The following is a 26,578-nucleotide window of genomic DNA, read 5'->3' on the forward strand; positions in this document are numbered from 1 at the left end:
CACTTTTTTCTGCAGCCTCAGTGTTTGTGTGATTGTGCGAATCTATTTGTGAATAGCCGGGATGCTTTGTGTAGGGTTGCCATAGTGACAGGCTATTTGAACAAGTCGACATTCACATCTCTGTCCTGTAAGGTGGAGAGGGGCCAAGTTAACCCCCGCCCACCACCACCGGCCCCCAATCAACACCATCCCTGAAAGACAGACTGACAGACTACGCCCATCCGTCTCCGCAGTGTACACATTGGTATTTTCTTCCAAAAACCATCCTGTGTAGGAGTCTAACTGGCATGACCTCCTGACTGGCGCATGTCTAATGCTCATGAAAACACGTGTCGATTTGAATCAAACCCTTCTCTTTCTTCTCGTCCTACCTTTAAATGCGCCGAGTCACATTCCTTCTTTGTTCTAAATGGGTCAAATAAATTTGATTCCCGAATGGAGTCGGACGCAGATCTCCCCTCTGGTCCTGTTTTGTGAAAGCGTTTTGCGTTTCCCCGGTTAAAGACCGCATTTCCCATGAGCACCGTTGCCTCTTATCGCAAAGTGCTGCTCGAGTCTCCGGTGGCGTGTTATTTTGAAGGGAAAAGTCAGACTCGTTGGTGGTTTGGAAAGAGCGCTGTAGTGATGAGATCATGTGTAAGTAATAGTGCCTGTCTAAGTGTTGCTCTTTGGTCTGTACGCCACAGGGATTCAGAACCCAGTGGCGTTGGAAACATTTCGAAAAATTGAGAAATTGTCAGTCCTCTTGTGGACGGTCTCATTTGCTTTGGTCATGTCGCTCCATCAAAAACAGAATGACACTGCCACTCGAACGGCAAAAAAAAAAACCTGATGTATATATTTTAGGAGTTTTTCTGCTTCTCTGTTCCCTTGCCGAGCCTCGCTCCGTCGATCACCGCCCGTCTCCAGTGGTGAACGCCAGGTATCGCGGAGGGCTCTGATCGTTTGTTTACGTGCGCCTTTAATTCCACCGCATGGTTCCCTCAATAAAAAGGAAACTACTCCCTGCAGAGTCTTGTCAACGTCAGCCGCGAGCCAGGCAAACAGGAAAGCTGTGGACGAAGCACTCAGGGTAATGTGCTTGATGTACTTTCGCCAAATAGGCTTAAAATCTCAGAGTTGAATGCGACGTCAAAAATTCTCCAGAGAAGTGCGCGGTAGGGGTTTAGTGGGGCTCCCAAACAATGCTGCCAATGGAACCAAACCTGTTAAATGGGAGCTAAATAAAGTACGGGCAGCTCTTAATTGTGTCTGCCGAAACCATCCTTCACAATCAATTAGAACGCACAGAGAGAGACCGCGCCTTCATTTTAAACCCATTCGCGTGCAATGTGCAGGAGCCGGTGGAGTCGGTCCCGTCGCGTTTACAGTCACTGCCGCGTTGCGTCACACCAGAAATCGTTCCCGAACATTGTGCCGTTGTATTGCTCTTTTTTTTTTTTTTTTATAGCCCATCGTTTTTTAATCCCATGGTCTTTATATGACAGACATGTTCAATCGAGCACTTGCTTAAGCAGACAGGATTACACCCAGGCTTAGTTTGAACGCAGGCGGACCCGAGCAGGCTGCGTGCTGGGACCAGCCCCCCCACCATCAACGTCGGTCTCTGTGGTGCCGGTGCCAGTGTTTTCCCCTCCTCTCCTCTGTCATCATCCTCCTCTTCTTTCCTTGTACCTGATCCCCTCTTTCTTTCCCCCTCACCCGTCATGTCTGTCGGTGAATGATGGAAGGTTAATGGACCACACCGGTGGAGGACAGATACACGCACACGCTTCACCTCCAGCCCATCTCACTCACTCACTCACACACACACACACACACACACACACACACACACACACACACACACACACACACACACACACACACACACACACACACACACACACACACACACACACCTGTACGGCTTCCTTTTACAGAACTGTTATAAGAGTGGATGTTAAACAAGGAAAAAAACAGCTAATGCTAATGTTCCTGGGAGGATCAATCTCTGGTTCCTGCCGGCGTGTGTTCTCTTACTGCCATGGCTGTACCGGTTTGGAATTATGCGTCATTTTCTTTCCATTTTGAAAGAATTCAACCCTCTCAGTGGCTCCCCGTGTGTCCCTAGCTGTTTCCCTTGAAAAGGAACAACTGTGCATTCTGCAGCAGGAAGAGGAAATGTGGTGGGGGTGGGGGTGGGAGCGGGCGGGGGTGTTTCGAAAAGAGAAATCCACGTGAAGGAAGGATTTGGCTCGCACTCAGACCTCCGCGTGAACCGGACGTTTAGGTGTTGTTTTTCCTGTCATAATTCCACGCTGCGGTGAAGCCATCCCTGGCACTCCCATCCCCCCCGCCCCCCCGCTCCCCCGTCCCCCAGCATGCTTTGCTGTGCGGTGACTCATAGGGTAGGTTCCAGAGTGCTCTCTGGCCGCCGCCCCCAGCTCCAAAACGGCTGCACGGAAGACAAAAGGCCGTTTGGGTGATTTACATTCCAGTGTGGCATGGTTGGCCTTTTGTCTCAGACTAACAACATGACACCTTTATTCTTCTTATTATTCTGTTTGTGATCTTTTTTACTGCCTGCCCTTCAGATGGGGGGGTTGTTTAACTATATATGTAAATGTTCTCTGCTACTGCATGTGTGCTTTATAATGGAAGTGTCTCCGCGTCGGTCATTTGTGTGCACAGTGACCATTGTCCTGTCAACCAATCAGCAGCTGGCGTCAGAGCATAGAAAGGGGTTTGGGTTTGCTTTGATTGGCTCTGGAATCTGCAAATGTGTTCAACTGTTCATGTCATTTCCCTGAGTGTGAACGGATTGATGTCATGTTGTGTTATGCAGTTGTCAAAATTGGAAAAAATAGCCAAGTGCAATACATGTGGTTCTGTACAATGTATGTAAATATACTTGGCGCCTGCCAAATGCTGTCATGTCATGTTATTATAGAAATCCAGCTAGTTGGAAAATGCCCGTCTCTTGACTAGGGGGCCAGAGGCGTCACTTCCACAGGACGTACACATGCTGTAAAAACACTCTGGCGCAACAGGTGTGTGTGTGTGTGTGTGTGTGTGTGTGTGTGTGTGTGTGTGTGTGTGTGTGTGTGTGTGTGTGTGTGTGTGTGTGTGTGTGTGTGTGTGTGTGTGTGTGTGTGTGTGTGTGTCGCACTGTCCCCTGACTTTCCAACCCCTCCGGGCCTATCTTGTTTAAGCACTAAGTCACCAGAGAGTTTGGGATTAGGCAGCTTAAGTATGACAGGCATTCCTTTGCAGGGTCACATGGTAGTAAAGCATTCTGGGAAAAGAACAGGTTCTGACCGGTACTGTTTTTACAAGGGGTGGAGGGGTGTTGGGGTGGAGGAAAGGACTCCCCAGTACATCTTGGGAGGGGGGCAGACACATAATTAAGCTATTTTTATAACCTGTAAGCCAAGGGCCTTCCAAAGCGTCGTCCCAAATGCGTGAATGGCTGAACCGTCAGCAGCTGTTGGGACGGAAGTTGTTGCGTAAGAAAGGCAGTTTACAACTCTTATCCTGTGTTCAAAGCGTCCCCTCTTTCTGTGACCCGTTTATTATCATGTTAATGGCCTCTTGTGTGACTAGTTTAGCTGATGGCGCCGTTCATGGGAGCTCTCTGTGTTTGTATTGGAGCGGCATTAAGACCAAACTAAAATATTTGCATTCAGAACATGCTTACTCAATCCACCCCTCGTATGGCTCAATTTGTGTGCGTGTGTGGCCTTAGCGCAGCCACTCAGGACAGCGTGATCAGCAGAGTTGGATTCCAGAACATGCACAGAAAGGGGGATTAGCTAGTTTGGACCTTGCCCAGATAATGAGAGGTGGAGCGTGTAATGCCACCAGGGGAAGCAGAACCTCCGATTCACCTCCCTAAGTGTCTGTGTTTAGGTCTGCCTCATTTAGGTTTGGCGGGCTGGACGCCAGACACATTAAAGCAAGTTAGGAGGCCAGGGAAGGAAAGTGTGTGTGTGTGTGTGTGTGTGTGTGTGTGTGTGTGTGTGTGTGTGTGTGTGTGTGTGTGTGTGTGTGTGTGTGTGTGTGTGTGTGTGTGTGTGTGTGTGTGTGTGTGTGTGTGTGTGTGTGTGTGTGTTCTAACAGCGATTTTGTAAAAGCCTCTTTTTAATATTGCACTAATTGGAGGCTGGGTCGAAAAACAAATCAGCCAGTCGGTGGATATAGACAGCCAAATTAAGAAAAATGAACGATCATAATATGTAAGCAGATAACTGTTTACATACTGTATAAACTGCACTTTTTGTGTTCGGATCATCGAACAAAAAAAAAACTAAAATAAAGAAGGGGGGAGCCAAATAGAACTTTGCTTTCCATTTATTCTGTAAAACACTTAAAGCAAGGAACTTTTGCCTGTGGTCTTAAATGAAAACAACATACAATGATGTCCACTGTTTAAATGACTTAAAATATTCAATGCGCTCAATTGTTAAATTAAACTGCAATATGAGGTACGCATGATACCTTCTTCCTTTTAAACATGGTAGGAAAAAATATGATTTATAAAGCTGAATTTATTTCCTATACGTAGCCAGTACCATGTTCTCACGTCTAAAACAAACTGAACAAGCCGGGGCTCCACACGCAACCCACACACACTCCCTCTCCCTTCAGCTCAGCAGTTGTTTGAAACTGACCACGCCGTGATGTGAGCAGGGTGCAGCCCTCCCACTCTGAATGCCCGGCGGCCCACGCGGTCGCTGCGGCTGTTCCGCCGCGCTCACACGCTGCCTCTCCTCGCTCTCTCTTTCTGACGCCGCAATACAGTCTGGATGCGTCGCAGTGCCATGTGTTGTATGTCCACCCCCATGCCAGTCAGCCTCTTGTCTTTTTTTTTTTTTTTTTTTTTTTCCTTCAGCTCCATGTTTACTGAAGTGCTTTGCCTCGCAGGCCCCTTCGCTCTCCTGCCCCAACCGCCGACTCCCTAAAAACACCGGAGCATTTTGCAGCCGCAGAGGCTAACGTGACGAATGCTCCGCAACCGGTGTCTGCGTCGTGCAATAAACTGCAATCATGCACATACAGTACTAGAATAACTATTGAGAGAGGTGATCTATCTATGGAGAGATACTTTATACATATACTCTATATCATCAAATATCTTTTTTACTGTACTATGAATGTCCACAGTTGGCCACCTCACACAGTGCAATGAGGGCTCCGGCCGGTATTTGCTCGGATTTTTATTGTTTTTATTCTCCTATTATTTTCCAGCTAAAATTGTCTGGAACACGACAATCGCCAAACCCACCGACATGGTTGAGGTCTCGTGAGAACTGGGACGTCTCAGACATCTCGCGGTTCAAGTTTGATCTGTGCCGATCTACATTTGGAGCAGGAATTAGTGAAAAACTGGACGAAAATCTCCAGGAAGTTGCATAACGTTCTAAAACTTCCGGTCCGGTGATGGAGCGAAATGAGATTGTGGAGCTGGGCCCTTTGTGACATCATCATCCAACGCTTTATATACAGTACAGATTGTGGCTTTGGGCGCGCATCATGCCAGGTGCATGGTGTAGACGACAGCGTGTGTGTCGGCGTATCGTCTTACCTGTGTGACGTGGGCGGGGCTTTTCCTTAGATTTTTTTATCGCTTTTGCTCTTTTGGTAAATAAATGCATTCGGTTCGATTTGACCGCTTTTGTTAGATGCGGTGCCGTGTCCCTCCTTATTTTGCGGCATTGGAGCCAGTCATAACACAAACTGTAGGAGTCCAAAACAATCAAAAACATTCTGTGTTTGTGTCGTCACACATGGAGTTTGCTTGCAGCTCCAGAACAACAGGTCTGAGTCGTGTCCGTTTTATTTTAGTCCCAAAAGTTTAAAAAGTTTAGGAAATGTGTCTGAGGGACATGCGGTGTGCAATCCGTTTGAATGGAACCGTGTTGTTGGGAACTTCCACACGGAGTGATTTCCTTCCACAGAGACACCGTGAGGCAGGACTCTGTGGACTACAGGAAGTAAATAGTCACGTTCTTACTTTGAGGTCAAAGTAATAACACGCAACAAGTGTGTCGTCTTGTACTAGTAATCCTGTGTGTTACCAGGACTCTGAAAACTATCATTAGTCACAAAGAGTCGTCACCGCGTCGTCACTTCAGCCGATACTGCGTTCAGTAGAAACTCGGAGAATTGTAACTCGTTTTAGTTGTAATGCTGATGTAAAGACGAGCAACAGCGCAAACTGACGCTACGTTCCATGCGAACTCGAAACTTTGTTATTGGTGCCGTTATGAAGTGATGGTGTGTTTTACGGGAACTCGGAAAACTGTAATTTGTATCTTAAGGCTGCGAACCTGGACCCAGTGTATTGCTGCCTGCAGCTATATTTTCTATCAATATTGATCTGGGGTTTGAATATAAAACTTTCATTTTTACACTTTGATATTATTCAACAAAAAATGATTAAATATCAAGCATGCCCAGACCATAATCTTATAATTTAAGAATATTTAATGAAACAATCTCACGCATAAGCTTCATAATTCTGATTCAAGTAGCTTAAAGGCAAATTGCTTCGTAACAACATCAATTTGCCAAATTGTTCATGAATAACATGTATTTTTTATTTTTGCAAAAACATTCATCATTTTGATGGCGATGCGGTTCAGCATAGTTCCACAACCAGCCAGCAGAGGGCAACAGTGAGATCTCTTCCTGACGGCTTCACTCTCCCACTGCACGTTGCTCCCAACGTCCTCACACATATTGGGAAGTGTTCACACATACATAGGACATCACATCTGAGAGTGACTCAATAACACAGTTTATTACCACGCTAATCATGGGAAATTCAACACCCCGTGTTAAAGAATCAAACTGTTGTTTATATATTGATATGATTAAATATCTCTTTCTGTGTGTGGTCAAAGGATAGCATGTGACCAAACTCCCCCAGATGTTTCGGGGCTGACATAGTGTGAAGTTTTATGTCATACGATGTCATTATTTAGAGTGCTGGGAAAGGAGTCAACAATGTCTTCATTTCATGATAAAACTCAACTGACCTACAGGTGTGTGTGTGTGTGTGTGTGTGTGTGTGTGTGTGTGTGTGTGTGTGTGTGTGTGTGTGTGTGTGTGTGTGTGTGTGTGTGTGTGTGTGTGTGTGTGTGTGTGTGTGTGTGTGTGTGTGTGTATAAAGGTCGGGGGGCCTTGGCTGGTGGACAAACGTGCCTTTGTTCTGAGGCCCAGTGTCCTCCCAGCTGGAGGTCAGTCTCATCAGCTCGTGCTCTCTACTGCCCCCTGTGGCCTGGTCTTACGTGCGCCACAGTCTAAGAGCAGCTCTTCACTCAAATCCGGGCACGTGACTCCCGATTTAAGGCAATGCTGTCAGCTGGCACTGCTTTTCATTCCCCCTCTGTGTTTTCATCACCGTGGGTGAATAAGACACTCTAAGCCGCGGTCACCTGGCGGGGCCAAAGCCACACAGGTGGAGAACAAAACAGCAGAGATAGTATTCTGTGTTTTTCAGCCCACGGGCTCATCAGTTTGACAGGGACACAATATCTGAAAAGCATACTGTGGCTCTTAGGTAATTAATACAATTGTATTTTTGATAATTAGATCTTTAGATCTCTTGTCTTTCATTAAGTCCAGTGACAAGAACTAGTCTGCCCATCAAACAACAGACAGAACTATCCAGTGGATCCTCAGCATGGGCAGTAACCCTCTCTCCCTTCTCTTGCTTCCCTGCACAATCAGGGAAGCAAGAGAAGGTGTTTTGTTTTGTTTGTTTGTTCCATTTCCTGTGATTCTTTGATTACTTAAGTTAAAGGAAGAGAAAACACCTCACAGGTTTCCCTGATCTGTTTCTGCTTCCGCCAGCTTTTCTGTCCGTCATTCATCTGTTCCTCTCCTAAATACCGCTGTCTGGTTGGAAGGTTTACCGCTGTGACTCTGTATATTTTCTCCTTTTGTTAATATAAGAAATCCTCAAATTTCATATTGCAGATTGAATGTATGTATTGAATGTAGTCTGTTATTTTTTAAAGAGCGTAAGTTACCCTCTTTAACACAAATATCATCACATACTGTTTAAAAAACATGATATATCCCACTTCTCGTGTCCCTCTCGTCTTTCTTTCCTGTAACAATCCTTCTGTCCTTCCCTTCCTTCACCCGTCTTTCCATCCTCTCCCCTCCAACTCATTCCTTTTCCTCCTCAGAAAGAAATGAGTGGGAGGAGAAGAAAGTTGCTGCAGGAGAAGAGAGAGATTTTTTTTTGATTTTTAAAGCATCTTTATTTTAACATTTTCTCTAGTTCACAGTTACAGACAATACAACAAACACACTTAGAGAGAGAGAGAGAGAGAGAGAGAGAGAGAGAGAGAGAGAGAGAGAGAGAGAGAGAGAGAGAGAGAGAGAGAGAGAGAGAGAGAGAGAGAGAGAGAGAGAGAGAGAGAGAGAGAGAGAGAGAGAGAGAGAGAGAGATGAGAGAGAGAGAGAGAGAGAGAGAGAGAGAGAGAGAGAGAGAGAGAGAGAGAGAGAGAGAGAGAGAGAGAGAGAGATATCCATGTCTGTCATGCCATGTCTTCCTTTGCACACACTCTGTGATGGCTGCATGCACAACTACAAAACGACTCTTTCTGTTTGTGTGTGTGTTCATGCATCTACACAGGCCCGTGGGGCTGTTGGCGTATGGCTGCTTGTGTGTCTGTGGGTGTGTGTACATGCCTGCATGTCTGTTTGCTTGTTTGTTTGCGTGTGTGTGTTTGTTTCCGTGCCTGTGCAGTCCGGGGGCACAGCAGCCGGCCCAACCTCACAGAACATCACGCGCTGCAGCCAAACCGCTGATTACACGCCACGGAGCCTCGTTATGTTTCTGCTAAGTGGGTACCAGGGGTACCAGGGGTCCTGGACCGCCCTCTGGGTGCCAGGGGTCTTGGACCGCCCTCGGTCTGAGGCACTAGCAACAGAAGCTCTTTGAGCTGGGGTTGAGTGCAGCAGTTGTCAATCCCTCCCCTCGGACAGCAGCCTGTTTACCCAACTGATGACATAACGACAATTAAGCACGGAGCGCTGATCCACTTCGTGTGTGTGTGTGTGTGTGTGTGTGTGTGTGTGTGTGTGTGTGTGTGCGTGTGCGTGTGCGTGCGTGTGTGTGTGTGTGTGTGTGTGTGCGCGCCTTGCCTAACAAATGTGTGTATTTTTAATAGTTGATCTCTGCTGGTTGGTGTGTGGTCTGCACGACAAATCAAGTGAATTCAGAAATCCAATGTTTAACATGGTCTTATTATTAGCAGCAGTAAAGGGCTTATGCTTTCACGTGTGCAGTTTATAGTCCGCGCATTGTCCATTGCAGTATTCTCAGAAACCACGGGTGGCAGTAAAGACAAAACACAGTGTGAAGACTCCGTTATAGTCGCTGAAGGCGAGCCGTGCGGTGTTATATGTATATGTTATATGTATATGTATATGTATATCGTCATGCGTTGCCGTGTAGATGTGGAGGTGTTATTCTCCTGATAGGGGGCGCTGTGCACAAACCACCGGGGGAAACTAGAAGGTGCTGTAAACATTACAAAGAAGTCCTGAGAGAAGGATGTGAATAACTAGAAAAGAGCATTTGAATTAATACAGCAAGTGTTAAATGTATGTATATTTGTGGTATCAGGGCAGATTTTTTTATATATAGTCGTGAGTTTTTTGCAGATTGTCGTTGTAAACATGGCAGAGAAGTGTAAAATAGTCCAAATCTTTGGACAGAGGCGGCGCTATCTCCTTCCATGAATTCCACGTCGTCTGGTTATTTTTGGGGGTCAGGCACGGATGAATCGTACAGATTGTACCTGCGGACCTCTTCGCACAACCTTCCTTCGGAACACGACACGCCCATCTCGAATAACGCGAAGGGCGCGGTGCGGATGTACAGAAATCGGCGTACGCCGCTGTCGCGAGTGCGCATTGATGCGGCGCGCATTAAACGACACTGCGGCTGCGGCGACTATAAAGCAGGCTTAAAGCAGCAAGTAGTAAATAAAGAAGAGCGCTCAACAGAAATCACGGCCACACGCAACACATCGGAGCCTGCTCATGCCGAGGAGGAATTGCTTTTCATTGTGGTTAAACCGACAAAAGCCCCGAAAAGGAGTTGACGGCTCTTTCCACGAAGAGACAAAGAGGCGGTTTGAAGTCATGTCCTGCTCAGCATTTTATTACAGAGGACAATTTCCTGAACTGTGGAACGGAATCTGGGTGTGTAATTACTTTAACCATTGCAAGATTGTCTTAAAAAAGAAACGGCCACAGATACCAATAAAAACCTTTCCTTCTGTTTGCAAACTGACCTTAACAAGGACTCTGTTCATTTACAATATTCTCACCAAACCTGAGCTGAGTGAACTGTTTGCGTATAATATTTTGTCTCTGCATCAAAAAGTCATCGGTAGACTTTGAATTTCCCATTTGACTCGTGCTGGCGATCAATGTTGGCAAAACATGTCAGAAGTAAAACAGCAACACTCCCATCGATTCCGAGGCATTTCTTCCAGGAAACGCGCTTTTCGCGCCAAGTCACAAAATGCTCATTTTAACTCATTTTATTTGTTTCAGTGGAAACGGGCAATATCAATCTGGCAACAGGACAAACACCGCGATCTCCGTCTGCAAAACAGACATCAGCAAGAGTAAGGCTGAAACACTTTTTAAAGTATCAATTCTGATGAATTAGAGTATAAAATATTTTTCGAGGAGGTGCAGCCGCATTTACCAGACCATAATGTACAGGAAAAGGAAAGCAGGCGGCTGTATTGACGAACCTCATCCTTAAGTTGCTCTTTAAACTGCCCCAAACCTCCGTCCGTGTGTTCTTCCGCTGTTTGGGTCTTTGTTGATGTTGTTGGGTGTCGGTTCATCTGTAACGCTCAACCCTACCGCTCCCCGCTCAACCAATCAGTGCTTCTCACACACACGTCTGTAGATATGTATGTATTATTTGACCCCCCCCCCCCCCCTTTTTTTTTTTGTTTTCTTTTTTCTGAGCCCTCTGACTTTGACTTGCACGATTCTGTCAAATGTTCTGCTGCCGTAACGCCTGAATTTCTTCCGAGGATCTTATCTCAGTGTCGTCTCGTGGGGTTCAACTCAGTCGACCCCTCTTGACCCTGATGGCCGCTGTCTCGCTTTCCCGTGGGTGTTTGTCTTTTAGTTGGCCTTGCTGTGGTGCTTGTCCGCTGTACAGGCCAACTGGCACCGACAAGACACTTTTCTTTTTTTATCCGGTCGAATGTTGTTCTGCTTTTAATTGTGTCCTGTTGAATGTCCATGCCGGGCGTGCCCGCTTCCTGCTACAGAAACAGGAAGTGCCCGGTTTGTGTGTGAGGACAGGAAGGAGGTTTGGCGAGTTGCATTTCTTTTCCCCCAAAGGGAAACCGTGCTGCAGTGTTCCAGAAGACAAGTGGCCTCAAGGTATCACAGGATCAAAGTTCTCTTTCTGTGTGTGGTTAAACACGCTGCCTCCACCTATTATCGTGGGCTGTGCGGTGTCTGTCGGTGCCCAGTTGATTTGGGGGTTTCAGGGGATCAGAAGTCATCAGTGTTTACCATCGGAAGCAATTCACCCTTTCCTCACAGTTGGCCTCCGGTCCCGGGAGACCGACAAGCGAAATTCTTCCCAAAACTGAGGATACCCTGGCCTTTGAAGCTTGATGGACAACAGCTCTCTCTCTCTCTCTCTCTCTCTCTCTCTCTCTCTCTCTCTCTTCTCTCTCTCTCTCTCTCTCTCTCTCTCTCTCTCTCTCTCTCTCTCTCTCTCTCTCTCTCTCTCTCTCTCTCTCTCTCTCTCTCTCTCTCTCTCTCTCTATGGACGGCAGAGAACAGTGGAGAAGCTTCAGGTAGAAAAATGGGGGTGACTCTTCAAATGGAAGGGCAGTAATTGAGACGTGGTGATCTCCCAAAGGGCAAAGTGCTGGAGTTGTATTTGTCTCATTTGGACCTCTACAGTATACGTATGTACAAGTTTCATAGCCAACATGTTTATGTCAGTCACACGACTCGCAGACATGGCAAAATGTAGTTAAAGTCATACAGACTATGTAAAATAGGGTGAAAACACACTGGGCTATGTGAGGGGAAATAAAGTACGAGTGCAACTACATGTACAGCCGGGCTGCTTGCTGATGTTCCCCTATCTCCAAAACTCCCTCCTTTAATACCTTGTTTGCTCCCGCACTGACTGTACTGAAGCAGGACCTGCTTCTGCGGGGAAGTAAAACCTCCATGGGGAATTTGAAGGACATGTTCTAATACTCCTCTGCGATCGGGGCGGACCGAATTTTACAAACTTCAGATTTAAAACTTGACCCAGAACGACCTCCACTTTCACTTACACACAAGAGAACCAAGCAGCGTCCTTCTTGTTTTCCACCCCTTATCATAATGTATCCTAGGGGATGGTAGCTCAGGAGGTAGAGCTGGTCGTCTAGTAATCCAAAGGTTGCTGGTTCGATCCCAGGCTCCTCCTGCTAGCATGCTGTAGTGTCCTTGAGCAAGACACTTAACCCCTAATTGCTCCTGATGGCTGCGTCCGTCGGTGTTTGAATAATTGTAAGTCGCTTTGGATAAAAGCGTCTGCTAAATGACTAAATGTAATGTAATGTAAATGTAAATGTAATGTATCCCCCCCCCCCCGTTTCTCTCTCTCTCTCTCTCTTCAGGCGCTGGCGGCCAACGCAGGCACGGGCTTTGCCGTCGCAGAGCCGCAGGTGGCCATGTTCTGCGGGAAGCTCAACATGCACGTCAACATCCAAACTGGCCGCTGGGAGCCGGACCCTTCCGGAACCAAGAGCTGCGTTGGGACCAAGGAGGGTGTGCTGGAGTACTGCCAGGAAGTGAGTCACCATGACACACACACACACACACAACACACACACACTAGTCTCATGAGCGTCTGTCATTGGGTCAAGGGTCAGTGTCGGTCATCCCCTCTACTGTGTTAGTTACCACAAACACACTCTGTACACACTGGAGTCCTGTGGCTCTCAACTGGCCTCGCCTCAGGATCCACATTTGTCTTGAGTCATGATGTCATGAACCAAACAGAAGGTGCAACACCCAATTAAATGTATCGAAACAAATTCCCAGATCTTCCAAAACACACTTTTATCAAGAGGCTCGTTTGGTCAGGCAGGTGAACGCCTTGCTTTGACAAAGTCAACGTATATGCCCACAGTCCACTGGAAATGCACCCACGGCCCTGTTTTGGATCGGGACCCACCAGTTGAGAACCACTGCTCTGGATCTGTCCGTTGGAACTGTGGAACTCTGTCTTCCCCGCGAGCGTCAGTCAGATGGCTTTTGTCGTGTTTCTCGCACTGACTTTTGGATGGATGCAGGGAGTAAGCTTGAGGGATCACACAGGGCCAAACAGTGCGACGTGTTTTTCAGCAAGATAATCCCCACACTTGAAAATCACACGACGTCCTTTGAGAACCGCAGACCTTGCTGCGGTCCTCAATGGAAACGTCGGTTGGAGAGGCTCGTTTCGGCCAGGGAAGTCATGGCAACAGACAGTCGCAGGGTTCGCGTGGTTTCTCCGGCTGACAAAGTTTAAAACGGAGCAACTTGGCGCCAAGTTCCTCATCGGTGTTTGTTTTCTTTGACGGATTCCATTTATTAGTTATTTGTGAAGAGGATGCAGATTTTACCTTTTGACCCGTCTCAGGGTATATTATTCCGATGCGTGGGGGGACTGTTTATTTTTATGAAGATGTTTGTTTCCTGAATACCTGGCTTCTTTCCAGCGATGACATTCCGCTGGCATTTGAAAGAAGTGCAAATTGTGCTCTTTCACAGCAAAGCAGATGGCATCTGGAAAACTGCTAAGCATAGACAATCCCAATCAAGATGCACTTATCTCACCTTCCCTACCCCCCACCCCACCCCACCCCACCCCCCCTCTCTCTCCGGTTTCCTTCCAAAGATGTACCCCGAGCTGCAGATCACAAACGTGGTGGAGGCCAACCAGCCAATCAGGATTGAGAACTGGTGCAAGACAGAGAAGAAGGTGTGCAGAGGCCACGCCCACATCGTGGTGCCTTACAAGTGCTTGGGTAAGTCCACCTCTGAGGAACACCTCTGAGAATGCTGGGACGAGGTCGTCGAGGTACCGTGCTGGGTTCAGCCCAAACATTTCCTCTGCTCACGATGGAAACATCATTCCAGCCCGTTGTGTGCCTCCGTGCAACAGACCGGACATGCCCGTCCGTCTAAATAGACTGTCTGTGCTAAAAATATGTTATAATGATGAACTTCTGGAGCTCCTTTTTGTCTCTTAAGTCCCAATCTGCCACAAACCCGAGCTCATAAAGGCGCTGTTTGGTTTATTTGTTCGCGCCGCACGGCGCTGCAGCATATCCTTTACTGCTTCGCTGTTTCCATGGATATTTTGTCACATCAAGGAACTTATAAGGATTCTATTTTGGCTGGGTATCAAATTTCAATACTGACTGAGTTGCACTAATGGTATCAAGCATCAAAAACACATTAGTGAGCCAAAAATAAACAATCGTAATACGTCATATGTCATTGTAATTATTATATATATATATATATATATATATATATATATATATATATATATATATAATTATTGTTATTATTATTATTTTTTTGCTTTTTTAAATTGTTTTTTTGTTGAAAACTAAAAAAGAATATTGTTGTTGAGGCGCCGGCATCTGTGATGGTGAAACTGCCCTCCAGTTGGCTCGGTGGCTCCCACTAAGAGGCCATATTTCCTAAGGAAGCATCCTAGCAAATAAACAGACCCTGTAAATTGCCCCCCCTCACCATCTCTCTTCTAAATTGCATCTGTTCAGCGTGGGGGGAAGGAAGGATTATGAAACAGCATGGCCACAGGCGGAGGTGACATGGAGCCATGTTGGAGTCTGATTTAGTCGACTAATCCTGGCCTTGAGGTGCATATTGATCAGAATGGATCGTGGTGCTAGACGGATGTTATTGTTGGGGGCTCTTGTTGAGCAATAAAGCACAATCCTATTTCCCCGCCTCACAAACTGTCTGGACAACACACGCACGCGCGCACATAGACGCATATAAACACACATGAATAGACAACCAATATCTCTTCCACACGTGCATGCCCAAACACGCACACGCTCTTTCTTGCACACACACACAAAAAAACACAAAGAGCCCATGTCTTAACACACACGCTGCCTCTCATGTACATCCATACACAGCGACACACACAAAGAGCCGCATGCTGTCTCGCACACGCAACGATTGAGAATGAGCTGTGTGTGTACAAACACGCACACACACGCACACACACTCCCCGCTGCCTGTCTTATTGCCCCCCGGCTCTCCACTCCCCCCGCCACCCGCAGTGCCACTGTAATCAGTGGTGGCAGCACAGCTGTACTCTACTTTATGAAATGTCAAACAGAGCCCCCCGCCCGGCCCCCCCGTCCCTCCCTGTGACTTACAAACACAGCGGACCTCACACGGCCCCCGGCCACGGCACTGCAGTGAAGGAGCAGCAGAGCTCTCAGATAGGTCTACTTTGCGCTCGTCCGTCCAGCCGTCCGTCTGTCTGTCGCTTGGTCTCGCCAACGCCGGAGGCTCTTCCTCCTTCTGTGCCGCACCCCCTCGCTCTGTCTCGCGCTGATTGAGTTGTGCTGCTTTGCCAAGGGGAAAAGCCATTAGCGGCGGCGCTGGACTGTGAAATGGTCCCCTGTTCGAGAGCTTTTTTGGCTCTCGTGGAGGGCGGCGGGCATTTGGGGAATTCAGAGGGACGGCAAACACTGGGGGTAGAGACAAGGCTAAAGATGATATCTGAGAGGTAGAATACGTCCCTCCGACTCCTCAACCCCATGGCGTCCGGCCGGAGACCATCAGCTGTAAGGAAGCCCTGCGAGTAGAGCCTGTCGTTTTGTAGTCACAAAACCAGGAGGCAAAGTTGCTTTTTCTACATCAGAGGAGTTTTCGTATTTACGAGTCCCGGACAAAATTTCAAGGTCTTTAGAGAATCAGAAGGAAATGTCTTGTCTTAAGGGTCACCATCACGCTGACATGGGCAGAAACTCTGGCGATCAGTCCAGACTGAGTCCAGACTGGTCTGGGACTCATGTGAGTTGTGTGGTGATTTTTTTTTATTTCTTCTCTTTTTATATCTGAGAAATTTAGGAACTGCATTTTGCGGCGTCAAATTCCTGAAGCTGATTTACGATTCTTTTTCAATGTGCGGTCCTTCATTGTTAATGTGTAGCCTCCACATCTATCACAGACCAAGACTTAACATTTTAATTTAGCAGCGGTGCAGTGTATTTTTAATTAAATTAAATCTCATTACCTCTGTAGGCCTAATTAAATACGCCCGTTTCCTGCCCTCCATCTTTCCCGCTCAGGGCTGAAGGTGATCTAAGGTGTGTGTCTTTAATATCGCTCCATGATACTTCTTTTTTACTGTGGGAAAAATAACAACACAGTTAAGTGTATTCCATTAAAATAAATATGGAAAACAACAAAATATCATGATAGCGTTGTGGCAGCGTTGTGAATGCCATGGCGGTATACCTTTAGCTCTGGTTTGTTGGCTGTAGTTGCCTGGGTTCAGGTCTGAGACAGATGGAGAGGAGAGAGGAACAGAGTGAGCTGGCGAGGAGGATGTTATTGAAATGGGGTACCCGGTTAATTATGTAATGGAGCATGTGAGGCGTTTAATTGGAGGGCTCTGATCGTGTGCCGCACACCACGCTGCACCCACGCCGCCGCTCCACAGATCATTATGGCGCCCGTCACATGTCTTAAGTGCCACCGACAAACGACAATCAATGACAATTAAGTTCTGTTCAATAGGTCTTTATGTGTTGATGCACATTGTGCCTTGACATGAGTCTGAGGATGTAATACAATTTTGTGTACTGTGTGTGTACTGTGTGTGTACTGCGTGTGTACTGTGTGTGTATATATTCTGTGTATATACTGTATATACGCAGTCCTCCTTGAATTCTGTCATGCAGTCGTGAAATGTGTGGAGTGGGATATTGCGGCATTCTTCTTTAAGAAAATAAACCAGTTCTTTGAGCGATGAAGGAGCGGAGATCTAGATCACACGTTTAAACTTCCCATAAGGGCTGAGTGATTTTCACATCAGGTGTCCGGGGAGTCCGTGGTCGGCGGTTGATTGCATCCTGCTATTCATGAAACCACCAGAATCTGTTCGGCAGTGTGTACAGGGATTCTATCATTTGATGGAATATGCAAACGTCACGAGGATCAGTATTTGTGCTGTAGGCTACACCTGGTCATCGCAGCTCCACTTGTAATTGAGATTTAGTTACTTCAAAGTTAAACTCCTTTTTCATGTGCCGTTTCCCTTCTCGTAAGAGTGGTATGATGTGGTGTATATATATTTGGTCTACGGAACCTACATCCAAGTAAAAAGAAATGGACCAAAAGCAGGTGTGTAGCGTAGCTCCGGGGTTATGATTAAAAGCAGCAGACCTGCATCCATGTCAAGTTAATAGCTTCATATGAATAATGCAGGAGCCGAGCGAGGAGTTCAGCGCAGGCGAAAGAAAAGAAGCGGAGAGGAAGGGAGCAAGGAGGAGAAATTCGGATACGGGGAGAGAGGGGGACCGAGATAGGGACAAAGGGAGGGTGGGAGAAGATATAGAAGGCTGGGTGTAGAGGAACGGGATATATTATTTGCATCCCATCCCGCATTTCCAAATCTCAGTCGCTCTGCCACCATGTCCCCGTCCTCAACAACGGTAATGCAGATAAATGCAGCTTTTGTTCCATGGTACATCAATCAATCCCTGCAGCGCATCTTTGTCAGAAAGAAAAAAAGGATTATTTCCGAACTGGGTTTTTTTTTTTGTTTTGTTTCGTTTTTTTTCGTGCTGAGTGGTGAGGACAGTGCCGTCTGTGTGCCTCTGCTGCTAGTCTGTCTGCTGCAGCCTATTACACAATGACTGAATTATGGACGGATAGGTTTAGGGAACAGAGCTGTTCAGGGAATTAGTATGAGAAAGGAAAGATGTGTGATGGTGGAAAAGCATCTTATGGGAAATGAATTTGAAAAATTCCCCCATCTCTTTTTTTTTTTTTTTTTTTTTTTCTTTTTTTTTATGCTCGGTTGGATTATCATTTTTTTTTATTTCTCCGTTTTCATTTTGGAAGTGAACAGAACATCGCAGGCTTCTGTCTCAGAGCCGCCAGCTCTGCGTGCCATCTGGCCCTGCAGCGTATGGGGGTTATCGCACTGTCCCAACACACCCTGCACCCAGGGATATTAATGTGACACTTGGCAAAGGTTAGACAACGTGACCCGGTGTGCCGTGGAAACTGTTTCGAGAAAGGTATGTGATGGTGGTGGCCATTGTAGTAGGAGACAATTTTTTATACTATTTGGACTCAGAAGTGGTAGGGTAATAAGACTGCAAGTGAGTATATTCTCCTCTTCAACTCGTGCCGACGTCCAAGGTCAGCCGGTTTAAGTTTTGGAGTTGTTAGAAGTTAGAAACGGCGTTGCAGGGTTCATTAACGTGGGGGACTGAATACAAGAGCGTTGGTTGATGCGCGTCATCCATGGCAACAAATTAAATCTTGCAGAAGAGCTTAAAAATAAACAATAGATCTTTTTCCTTTTCTTTTAATGTAATTTGACTCGTCTGGAATTGTGTTACTGGTCTATAAAAGCGAGCAGAAGCGCACAAAACCACGTATAGGTGTGAAAATGTTCTTTGTGGGCTTTTAATTGTTTCTAGTTTTATGTGGGTATGCCGATTGTGTGGATATGCCTATTAGCGTGGGCTGCTTTTAGCTCCAGTGTTCAACGGACCGGTGTGCCCTGCAAATCAGCATTAATCTAACGTGCATGGGCGTCTTGGTGTGTAGGTAGTGGCCCCAAGATGGAGGCATCCCGGCCCCAAATGTCTTGTTTCAGCCCTGCTGACAGTAAGACGATGAGATGGGAGACTGAATCAGCTGGATCAGCGTTCACGTAGCCCCCTGCTTGTCTTCACCTGTGGTGGGGTGTGATAGTACCTGTAGGGCTCTCTCCCATCTTTCACCTTCTGCTGGTACTTGTAGGGTTCCGTCCCATCCTCATACCTGTATGGTTCTCTCCCATCCTTCACACCCTGCTGGTACCTGCAGGGTTCTGTCCCATCCTTCACATGCTGCTGGTGCAGCCGCGGTGTGAGGAAGAGGATGCCAGGTAAAATGGGTCTGATAGACTGGAGGTCAAAGAAAAGATGGATGAAGAGAGTAAACGCAGGAGAGGGCAAAGAGAACGAGGACTGCACGCACACACACACACACACACACACACACACACACACACACACACACACACACACACACTCGGCTTTTCTCTCACCACCATCATCCATCACCCACTGCAGTGTGACTGCACAGGTTGTCTGCTTGGAGTGTGTGTGTGTTATAGAAGCAGGGAAGTATGGGGAGAGTAAGTCAGCTGAAGCTCTATCAGATCATCCAGTATGGAGACTGTGACGAATGTGGTTGCAGCCCAGTGCTATTCCTTGACCCCTCTGTCTATCTATCTATCTATCTATCTATCTATCGATCTATCTATCTATCTCTCTCTCTCTCTCTCACCCCCCACCCTGTCTTTCTGCTAATGACTTTTCTGCTGTGTGTTTAGACGACGGAGTTGATGTTTCATTGTGTAGTATCATCTCATATCTCATCTCTTTTCTTGTCAAACCAAAACGAGCATCATCGGAGAGCGATTTGGAGCTTGCTGCCTAATCGCATAAAAGTGTTAATTGGTGTGTGTGTGTGTGTGTGTGTGTGTGTGTGTGTGTGTGTGTGTGTGTGTGTGTGTGTGTGTGTGTGTGTGTGTGTGTGTGTGTGTGTGTGTGTGTGTGTGTGTGTGTGTGTGTGTGTGTGTGAGATTCCGTGGGTGGTGTAACTGCACCTCCTGGGCGGAGACGTCAAGCAGCTGAGTGCTCTGCTATTTCCATCCCTCGTTCCTATTCTTCTCCTCTACTCTCTCATTTTCCAAAACACCGCCCCCCTCCCGGTATGAAGTGGTCCAAACAGATCTCCGCCTCAGGCCACCGCCGCATGTGGCCGAGCGCTAAATTAGCAGTTAGCGCCGCTCCCCTCCCACTGCCATGGAACCTCGAACCCCTGGCCTGTGACACCTGACACATTATCACCATAATGGCAGGGAATTTTTATACAAATTTACCGGTCGACCGAAACCAGATCTTTTCCGGTAAGGTACGTAGCTGCAGCTGTAGCGTGCAACGTGTCACGCGGCTCCAGGTTAATTTCTCTGACTGGACTCCCATGCGCACAGGTTACAGTTTGATGTTAAGATGTAATTATTAAAGTTGCAGATGCAAAAATAATCTGAATAATAATAATAACAATAATAATGTTGTTTCTGACTAAGTTTAAAAATATTGATTTTATGTTTCTTGTCAGGCTGTGAGTAAGTCACTGTGGGAGTCTCCGCCCACAGGTAGGGGTTTAGGGAGGGAAACGCTCTCGCCACGTCGGCAACCCACGGCGAGAGTTTTTAATAATAAAAACTGAACAAAAGGCTCGCTGGCCAAAAGGATAAATGATACGGAAAAATGCGTTGGGCGCAGGAGGAACAACGCTCCCGTCCGGCTGACTTAGCCTCTTGCGCCGATCCTCTCTGCAAGACAGACACACATTAAGAAAGCTCCCCGCCCACGCAGCTTGGGCGGCCGCGGGGGAAGGAAGCCACGCTGCTGCCTGCAGCCGCCGCTTGACCACGCCCCTTGGTCCCCCACAGTGACATACAGGATATTCATGTGATTTCTGGTGGAGTTTGGATAAACCACTTGCACTGATTTCGGAACTGTTTTCATCTCTCACTGATTTATTTGCCAGTCAAGTGGACACTGCGTTCTCTCGAACGACCTCAAAACGTGGTCGCACCAGGAACTGGAACCGGCCGCTCGGCGTGCTGTCCTCTGATCCAAGCTTGGCCTTTATTCCTTCATTTATTTATTCATTATTGCCTCTCTCCTCCTTTTCTTTTTCATTTTGTTCATTTCCCTCCACTTGAACCGTCTGCGATGCCGGCATTGCCCGTGCCAACCCATCGGATATCCCTGTCCTGTTCAATCTTTACAACCCCCGCAGACATATGCCAGGAGCGTTTGCCCAATATGCTTCTGTCCCCCTCCTCTTCACACTCCAACAGAGAAGAGGGGGGATGTTGCACGGACGGCCTTGTCCTCTTTTCTGATCCCTCTTTCCTTTTTTCAATCAGTTTAACTGCATGAATAAAACATTAACTGGCCGAGAATTCATCAAGGAAATGATATAATTTATCTCCCAGGAAGAGGATCAGACACACACACACACACACACACACACACACACACACACACACACACACACACACACACACACACACACACACACACACACAGACTTCCAATTTCCTCCCACCATTTTGATAAAATGAGTTAGAATATTGTATCCACTGTCCCATCTGCTGTGCCGCTGACTCTTTTAAAGCCATTACGCCTCATTTTATTCAACTTAGACACTTTAATGCACTATTTGTTATCACTTTATGTTGTTTTTGGGAGGGTCTCTGTGACTGGGCGGGCCCCGGTGAATGGGCGCTAGTGGCTCAGTAATATGCTGCACTTAATTAAAGCAAAGAATCAAATTACGTACAGACAATGGCTTTTAATTAATAAAACACATTGTCAAATTGTAAAATGTATTTATTTGTTTTATTTTTGTATTTTTATTTTATTCTTGTGCTAATTTCTTATTGTTGGTCGATACTGTTTTGCTGGTCATATTTTTGTACTTTAGTATCTACAGTAGAATCCCATTTATGTAAACCTCTATTTGGACTCACTGGAGCTGAAAACTTTATTGCTCCCCACTTCAGACAGGATTCTTGTTAAATATGTGAGATTGGAATGCCAGTATGCAAATAAGAATGTAAAAATAAAAGACATGTTTGATGGCAGAATAAGATGACGTGTGTGACAGATGGTTACAGTACACCATTGGTCCGTGAAATTAAAGTCCAACTCAGTTAAAGGAAAATAAAATCCAAATAAATTAAATTATTCCTAGATAGGGCCAGATGTGTGAGTGTAACTAAGCGTCCGTGGCTTATTCTGTCGTTCCAGTGGGCGAGTTTGTGAGCGACGTGCTGCTGGTCCCGGAGAAATGCAAGTTCTTCCACAAGGAGCGCACGGACATGTGCGTGAGCCACCAGCAGTGGCACGGCGTCGCCAAGGAGGTGAGTCCCGCGGGGGGGGGGGGGGTCCGTCACCCACGGTAACACCGTCTCCCACGGTAACGCCGTCTCAGAGGTGCGAGGCCGATGGACGGCGCGCTCACACACAGGGCTTTGATTGTCCTTCAGGAATGACAGATTGAGTGTCTCGGGAGTCCTCCTGGCCCCGCTCTCGAGTGACAACTCTTGACTTATCTCTCTCATTGTCTCTCTCTCTGTCTGTCTGACTCTGTTTCTCTCTCTCTCTTTCTGTCTGTATAAACATACGTTTATACTGCCAAAGCAAAAAGCGGCCACCACCGCAGCCTGCCTGGCAGCCCCCTCGCATCTCACAGGGCTAATCAGATTAATGATGTGACTGTAATGCAGATAATCCCTCCCCGGGGGCAGGACTGGAGCCCCACCGCATCCCGGGGGCTCCCCTCACCCTGCAGCAGGACGAGCAGACCACCAGTCCCATACGCCCCCGCCCCGCCTTCCCCCGCTCCCCCGGCCTCCTCGCTGCACTGCTTTCTCAGCCGCACGCTCTCGAACGCCGCCCAGGGTCTTAAAGGATCCTCGCCGTTATTAGAGGCTTCCAGTGGCGTTTCCAGGGGTGTGAGGCGGACTCCACAGCAGCGCAAAATGGCCAATAAAGTTTAATAAAATTTAAAAATCAACGGGAGAAGTTTAAAGTTAATGCGGAAAACCCTTCCTGGTGTCGGGAACTTAAGTTTCACCGCTGACGTTTTTGACAGTTGCAAAGAAGATCTTTTAAAAAAGTTTGCGTTTTTAACGAGTGACTTGTAGGCATTGATACTCTGAGACTCCAGAACTTACCGCGCTTCGATCCCTCGCTCCCCAGGCCTGCGCCAAGAGCTCCACGGTGCTGCACAGCTACGGCATGCTGCTTCCCTGCGGCATCGACAAGTTCCACGGCACCGAGTACGTCTGCTGCCCCGCCCCCCGCAACGGGGAGGCCGCCCCCCCGGCCCTGCCCACCCAGGACCAGGACGAGCAGGAGGAGCAGGTGGAGCAGGAGGAGGACGAAGAGATAGATGAGATCGAGGCGGACGACGAAGAGGACGCGGATGACAGGTTGGATATTTGGCGGATTTCCAGGAAGGGGGGGGGGCTTATCTGAATCCAACAGAATCTCCTGGTCGACTGAATATTCCTTTATATTCCACCAAAAAACTAAACAAAGATATTCATATAGATGATATATATGTATATATATATATATGCTATTTATATATTATTCATGTAGTATTGCCTGTGATTTATTGCTTTTTTTTGATAAATGTATTGTTTTCTGTAACTTTCTGTGCTTGTTATTCTGTGAGAAAAACCACCATTTAGCCTTTAATGTTCCATAATCAAGCAAAACACAACAAACAAACAAAACAAACTTTTCTATTCTTCAAACAGTTAGACATGGGGAAATGTTCATCGTTAATGAGATGGAGGCTCGTGATATGTTACATTAACTAAGTGAGAAAGAGTGTGTGTGTGTGTGTGTGTGTGTGTGTGTGTGTGTGTGTGTGTGTGTGTGTGTGTGTGCGTGCGCCTCTTTTGATTATACTGTGCCGGCGATCCCTCGCCTGCTGGTGGACGGTGGATATTACAGCCATCTGGATTAATCAAAGTGTCAGGGACCTATAGCCGCTTCTCCGCTCGCCATGATAAATCATTTCCACCGCTTCCTCTCACTCCGTCTCCTCCACCTCTCCCGACACCCCCAACCCACCCACCCACCCCCAGCGAAACACCCACAGCGGTGCAGCCCACCCAGAAGGAGGAGGCGGAACCCTTGGACGAGGATGAAGATGAAGACGAGGAGGATGAGGACGAGTACCACTACGTCTACGGGGACGAGGAGGCCGACAGGGAGGAGGAGGAGGAGGACGAGGAGGAGGAGGAGAAGACCAGCAAGATGGCCGACAGCCAAGAACAGGACAAGTCTCTGCAGGAAGTTAAAGGTTTGTCGCGTTCATTTCTGTGGGGGTGGGGGCTCTAATGTGTCGTGCTCTCTCTCTCTCTCTCTCTCTCTCTCTCTCTCTCTCTCTCTCTCTCTCTCTCTCTCTCTCTCTCTCTCTCTCTCTCTCTCTCTCTCTCTCTCTCTCTCTCTCTCTCTCTCTCTCTCTCTCTCTCTCTCTCTCTCTCTCTCTCTCTCTCTCTCTCTCTCTCGCTTTGCCTCCTCCCTTTCTCTCTCTCTCTGGGCTCTCCGCTTGCTGCCCGATACAATAAACCTTTCAAACTGCAGGTAATTACGCCCAAGTTTCTCCTTTCAGCCAAAGTGTAGATAGATAACTGTGTGCATCAGCGAATATGCTCTTTCGCTTCCAGTGGGCTGGGTGATATGCTGTTCTGTTTTATTACATAAAAGACTGTTCTTTCCGCCTTATTAGCAGCTCTGTGAATTATTCACCGTCATCATTTTATGTTTCTCAAGAAAAAACCCTCATGATCTCAGCAGATAATTTGTGTCATAATAATTAATTTCGTATTAATTTGTTTTGAAGTTCAGATGGCGTCCAGTTATTAATACGTGCTTCATGCCAGACTAATTTCAGTTGTCGTCGTTGGTTGAACGACGTGTTGACCAGCACAGCTGGGGGTGGGTTTGCTGCCCCCTGTGGTCGGGAGTCCTAACAGCCTTCCCCCCCCCCCCCCCCCCCCCCCCGACAGCGGTGTGCGCCCTGGAGGCCGAGACCGGCCCCTGCCGCGCCTCCATGGCCCGCTGGCACTTCGACATGAGCCAGAAGAAGTGCGCACGCTTCATATACGGCGGCTGCGCTGGCAACCGCAACAACTTTGACTCGGAGGAGTACTGCATGGCCGTGTGCAAGCGCCTGAGTAAGTGTCACGTGACGGGAGGCGACCCGGCGGCCGCTCCGTCCCTGAGCCTCTAACTCTGACCTGGACGCTGCTGGGTCGTCACGTCCTTCTCTAAATTTGACGCCTATGCAAATCGTTGGCGGTCCCGGCGTCTAGGCTCCCTTGGCCGGTAACCGAAAGCAGCTTCGGTCTCGCTGAGCTTCCCCCCCCGCACCAACACCGTCACCGCTAACGCTGCACCCACCCATCATACCAACAGAACCCCGCACCTCATACTGGATGTCCACCATGACAGTAGTTAATATCCAGCACTGTATTCTATGTGTATCAGTAACTACCATCATAGTGATCTGCTTATTTATTATGCAGCCCTGGTAAAGATTCTAAAGATAGCATTGGGAAAAAAGCTTTTTTTTTTTTTTGGTGTTATGATTCCCAAGTGAACGCTGATACATTTCCTTTATTGATAATCATAGTGTTTTGATCACACAGAGAACTATTTAGTTGGTATGACTGCAGTTGAGTGTTGAGAAAGCGGCTCTGCCTCCATTGCTCCCGTCTCGCTGTGCGTGCCGCAGTGTTATTTTCCTGCCTTTCTATTTGTTCTCCTGTCTGTCTGTCTGACTGGCTGGCTGTCTGTCTGGCTGGCTGGCTGTCTGTCTGTTAGCCAGCTGCCCACTCTGTTCACAGAGCACAAACACTGCTTTTTTCTAGAGTCCCCTAGCAGTAAACCACCGAGCAGCATTTGTTTTGAAGCCTGTGATGAATCACCGTAGATTGGTTGGACCACATTTCACACCTAGTCATCAGACCAACATTTTATTTATCTTTTGCCATATCAGAAATATCAATTACAGCCAGCCTGAGAGCGGACGGTCTGCGTTATACCGGCTTTCTTGTGTTTGCCCAACATTTCCGAGGAATGTCGTCGAGTCCTGTTCCATTTTACGAGAGCGGAGCGCTACTGTTTTGCGAGTTTCCACGACATGCGCAGCGAGTCCTACGTGAGCGTGTGGCCCCGCCAGTCTCGCCCTCCAGCCTCGCCCTCCAGCCTCGCCCTCGTGCCGGCCGGCCGTCGAGAACACTGAGATGTTTCCGTTAGTGCCGGAGACGTGCGCTGTCAGCGGGAAGCGGACGGGAGGATGAAAGGAATGCACAAAGAAAGGCTGTCAGACTCTCTCAGAGTTCTGGGAGTTTTGGAGGGGATGTGGGAACGCCCGCATGTGGAGGCAGTTTTTCTGCGCGAATCTACTCTACTCAATTCCATCCACTTTGCTTTTTCACCGCCTCCGTCAGCCCGGAGTGCTGTCCGTCCTAATTTCTCTTTTGTGCCCAACTTTTGTCCGCCGTGGTTTGTCATCCTGCGTTTGCTGTATTTCTGTTTGTTTGTCTGTCTGCCTGGAAACCAATATATCTTCCGCTGTTTGTCAATTTCTTTGTGTGTTTGCATCTGTCCAGCTTGAAAACTAATATATACGCACGCACACACGCATGCGCGCGCAC

General features: G+C 47.5%; 1 protein-coding gene across 2 annotated transcripts in view; it reads left to right on the top strand.

Annotated features, from left to right (window-relative positions):
• aplp2 (amyloid beta (A4) precursor-like protein 2) overlaps nucleotides 1-26,578 on the top strand; it is a 68,800-nt gene that overhangs the window by 25,123 nt on the left and 17,099 nt on the right. For both annotated transcript variants that reach the window (XM_080006233.1, XM_080006234.1), the window contains exons 2-7: nucleotides 12,669-12,842; nucleotides 13,934-14,063; nucleotides 22,146-22,258; nucleotides 23,100-23,332; nucleotides 23,999-24,216; nucleotides 24,926-25,093. In XM_080006233.1, coding sequence (XP_079862359.1) covers nucleotides 12,669-12,842; nucleotides 13,934-14,063; nucleotides 22,146-22,258; nucleotides 23,100-23,332; nucleotides 23,999-24,216; nucleotides 24,926-25,093 — 1,036 coding nt within the window. The remainder of the gene's footprint in view (nucleotides 1-12,668; nucleotides 12,843-13,933; nucleotides 14,064-22,145; nucleotides 22,259-23,099; nucleotides 23,333-23,998; nucleotides 24,217-24,925; nucleotides 25,094-26,578) is intronic.

Source organism: Zeus faber (assembly GCF_960531495.2).
Source record: "Zeus faber genome assembly, chromosome: 9".
Taxonomy (NCBI): Eukaryota; Metazoa; Chordata; class Actinopteri; order Zeiformes; family Zeidae; genus Zeus; species Zeus faber.